Below are 3,204 nucleotides of genomic sequence, written 5' to 3'. Positions count from 1 at the left end.
CGGCATAACCAACCATTCATACAAGCCAAATTTTGTTTTAAATGCCGTTTTCCATTCATCTCCTAGTTTCATTCTAATCTGATGGTAACCACTACGCAAATCAACCTTAGAGAAAATTGTGGCACCACTAAGTTCATCAAGCATATCATCAAGGCGTGGTATAGGATATCGATAACGAATTGTAATATTGTTAATTGCACGACAATCGACACACATACGCCATGAACCATCTTTCTTAGGAACAAGCAAAACAGGAACCGAACAAGGACTAAGAGACTCACGAATGTAACCTTTGTCAAGCAACGCTTGGACTTGACGCTGAATTTCTTTCGTCTCTTCAGGATTTGTGCGGTACGGAGCGCGATTAGGAAGCTGTGCGCCTGGAATTAAATCAATTTGATGTTCTATGCCACGAATAGGAGGAAGACCCGGTGGCAATTCAGCGGGAAAGACATCTTTATATTCCTGCAAAAGGTTAGCAACAGCAGGAGGAATATGCAATGTAGGCGCCTCATCTAGTGAAACAAGCATACGAGAGCAAACGAGCGCATAACAAGGCAAATTAGCATCATGTAATTCATCAAAATCAGCACGTGTAGCAAGCAAGATAGGGTTATGCAATTTAATCTCAGGTTGAACAGGTGCAACAGGAGGTGATTTAATCAATTTTGCAGCTTTTGCCGCTCTAGCAATATCATCTTTTAGAACTTGTTCAGGTGTCATAGGATGAATAACAATTTTCTGACCCTTAAACATGAAGGAATAATAATTGGAACGACCATGATGAACACTATCAACATCATATTGCCAAGGACGGCCAAGCAACAAAGAACATGCTTCCATTGGAACAACATCACAATCCACAAAATTAGAATAGGCGCCAAGAGAAAAAGGAACACGTACCGAGCGCGTTACCTTTATTTTGCCGCCATCATTAAGCCACTGAACATGATAAGGATGTGGATGCTTCCTTGTTGGCAATGACAACTGTTCCACCAAGGTCGTACTAGCCAAATTGTTGCAACTGCCACCATCGATGATTATACGGACCGCTCGTTCTTGCACGACGCCTTTGATATGAAAAATGTTGTGGCACTGATTCTTTTCGTCCTGAACGACCTGTGTACTAAGAACACGCTGCACAACAAGATTTGCATACCTGTCGGCGGCACTAGAGTCGACATGAAGCTCCGTATTATCTGCATGGTCAGTAGCAAGCATAGAATGTTGAACATCCTCAGAATCACTAGCGGAAGAATACTCACCGTCGTCACGAATCAGCATGGTCCATTTGTTGGGGCAATCTCGAATTACATGACCAAACCCTTTGCAACGATGACACTGAATATCGCGAGCACGTCCAGATGACAGCGCGGGCTTGGCCGGAGGCGCGGTCGGCTTGGCCGACGAGTCGCGCAAAGGTGCGGTCGATGAAGAGGTCGACTCGCGCGGGGTGGAAGAGGAAGTAGGGGGCGTCGACCGTGGGGCTGGTGTAGGAGCCTTGCTCGAACCTGCAAAATGATTAGTGCGTGTCGAAGATCGCCGTCCCTGCACTTCGCGTTCAGCTTTACAAGCATATTCAAATAAGGTTGTCATGTCATCATAATCCTTATAATCAAGAATGTCCTGAATTTCACGGTTTAAACCACCTCTAAAACGAGCCATAGCAGCATCATCCTGTTCAACTAAACCACAGCGAATCATACCCTTTTGCAAAGCTTGATAATAATCCTCTACGGAAAGCGAACCTTGTTGAAAACGCTGCATTTGATTAAGCAAATCTCTAGCAAAATATGACGGCACAAAACGATGACGCATAGCAGCTTTTAATGCCGTCCAAGTGGCTGGAATATTATCAGGATATTTTTGTCTATACTCACGCCACCAAATTAAAGCAAATTCAGTAAATTCACTAATAGCAGCCTTAACTTGTAAATTAGCAGGAATATCATGGCAGGCAAATTTTTGTTCAACTTCTAATTCCCAATCAAGATAAGCAGCCGGATCATATTTGCCAGTAAAAGTAGGAATCTTAAATTTTATTTTGGCAAAAGAATCATTAATAGGAACACGTACCCTACGAGCACGACCACGACGATTGTCTTCATCTAGCTCGGTGTCGGCGCCGTAGTCACGTGCATTTTGCAACTCCGTGAGCTGTGTCGACATGGTCCGAAGCTGTGTCGTCATGGCCTCAAGACGAGTCGTGATCGACTCGAGCGTGGTGTGGGCAGCTGTATCAGCGAGGTCGAGCTGATCAAAACACGCATTCGACGAAGTGATCGTAGAATCAAATCTCTCGTGCATCGTCTTCATGTCGTTTTTGAGCCCATCAACCTGCGCCTGGACATCCTGGAGGGAGAGCTCCTCCGACTGCGAGCCTTTTTCTGTCATCGAAACACCAACAAAAACAACCACAAAAAAAAGATCCTACGACGAGAGGTGAGTAATGGATGAAAAAGCTCAATCAGAAAGCTGTTATCAACTCTTACCCGTTTTTATCAAGCACGCAAGCGTGAACTGCAACCACAGGTAAAACCGGTGGAAGATTGGAGGAGCGATTGCGTGGTGAAACAAAAACCTGCTCGTAGTAGAAAATTTGTGGAGCTAGGAGGCTGCACTCAATCCAAGGGTTAGCACAATTCAAACAATAACTGCAAAGTTGAATAATAGTGCTAAACACGAACAGATGCTGCCAGCACAAGTGCGAAAGGCTAGTAAAAGGTGTAGGAACCGCCGGTGGAAAACTGATGGCCGATTGCCAGATGCGCCTGAAACCAAGGCGAGTGCGATCTTTCCAACAAACCAACGAGCAAAACGGAGTGGTAATCGGTCAAGATAAACAACCCCTTTTTCTTTTTCTTTTTTTTTTCTTTTTCTTTTTTTTTCTTCTTCAGGGGAACGTAAAATCTGAATATATGAACAAAGAGACCTCAAAAGAGCAATTGATGACACACACTTTTTTTTTTGTAGAGGCAGGGGTAAAACGGTAATTAAAAGATACTCTCTCTCTCTCTCTCTAGAGTAGGGTCAAAATTTGAGCTGGTTTGTGCTTGTCGCGGCGGATCTGGACGAGCAAAAGACGCGGCGCGACCGGGTAGGAAACGGCCGGATCGCGTGGCGCGGCAAACGGAACCGAACAGGACTCTCGCGTGCGGTAGCCAAAACGAGCTGGACTCTTGCGCGCGTCAAGAGACCGTGGCG

At 45.1% G+C, this 3,204-nt stretch overlaps 1 protein-coding gene across 1 annotated transcript; it reads right to left on the bottom strand.

Annotated features, from left to right (window-relative positions):
• Positions 1-457: 457 nt before the first annotated feature.
• Positions 458-2,394, bottom strand: LOC133892182 (uncharacterized). Its single transcript, XM_062332895.1, has 2 exons — positions 534-2,394; positions 458-465 (listed from the first exon to the last, which is right to left on the bottom strand). The coding sequence occupies exons 1-2, from the start codon at positions 2,392-2,394 to the stop codon at positions 458-460; spliced, it is 1,869 nt and encodes a 622-aa protein (XP_062188879.1).
• Positions 2,395-3,204: the final 810 nt, after the last annotated feature.

The sequence above is a fragment of the Phragmites australis genome, chromosome 15 (assembly GCF_958298935.1).
Source record: "Phragmites australis chromosome 15, lpPhrAust1.1, whole genome shotgun sequence".
NCBI classification, from domain to species: Eukaryota; Viridiplantae; Streptophyta; class Magnoliopsida; order Poales; family Poaceae; genus Phragmites; species Phragmites australis.
The sequence above is the reverse complement of the archived record's forward strand: the minus strand, read 5'-3'. Positions and strand labels throughout refer to the sequence as shown.

What these genes read in the sequence shown, in the direction of transcription:
- LOC133892182 (XM_062332895.1), bottom strand. Translation starts at nt 2,394, where the DNA reads ATGACAGAAAAAGGCTCGCAGTCGGAGGAGCTCTCCCTCCAGGATGTC.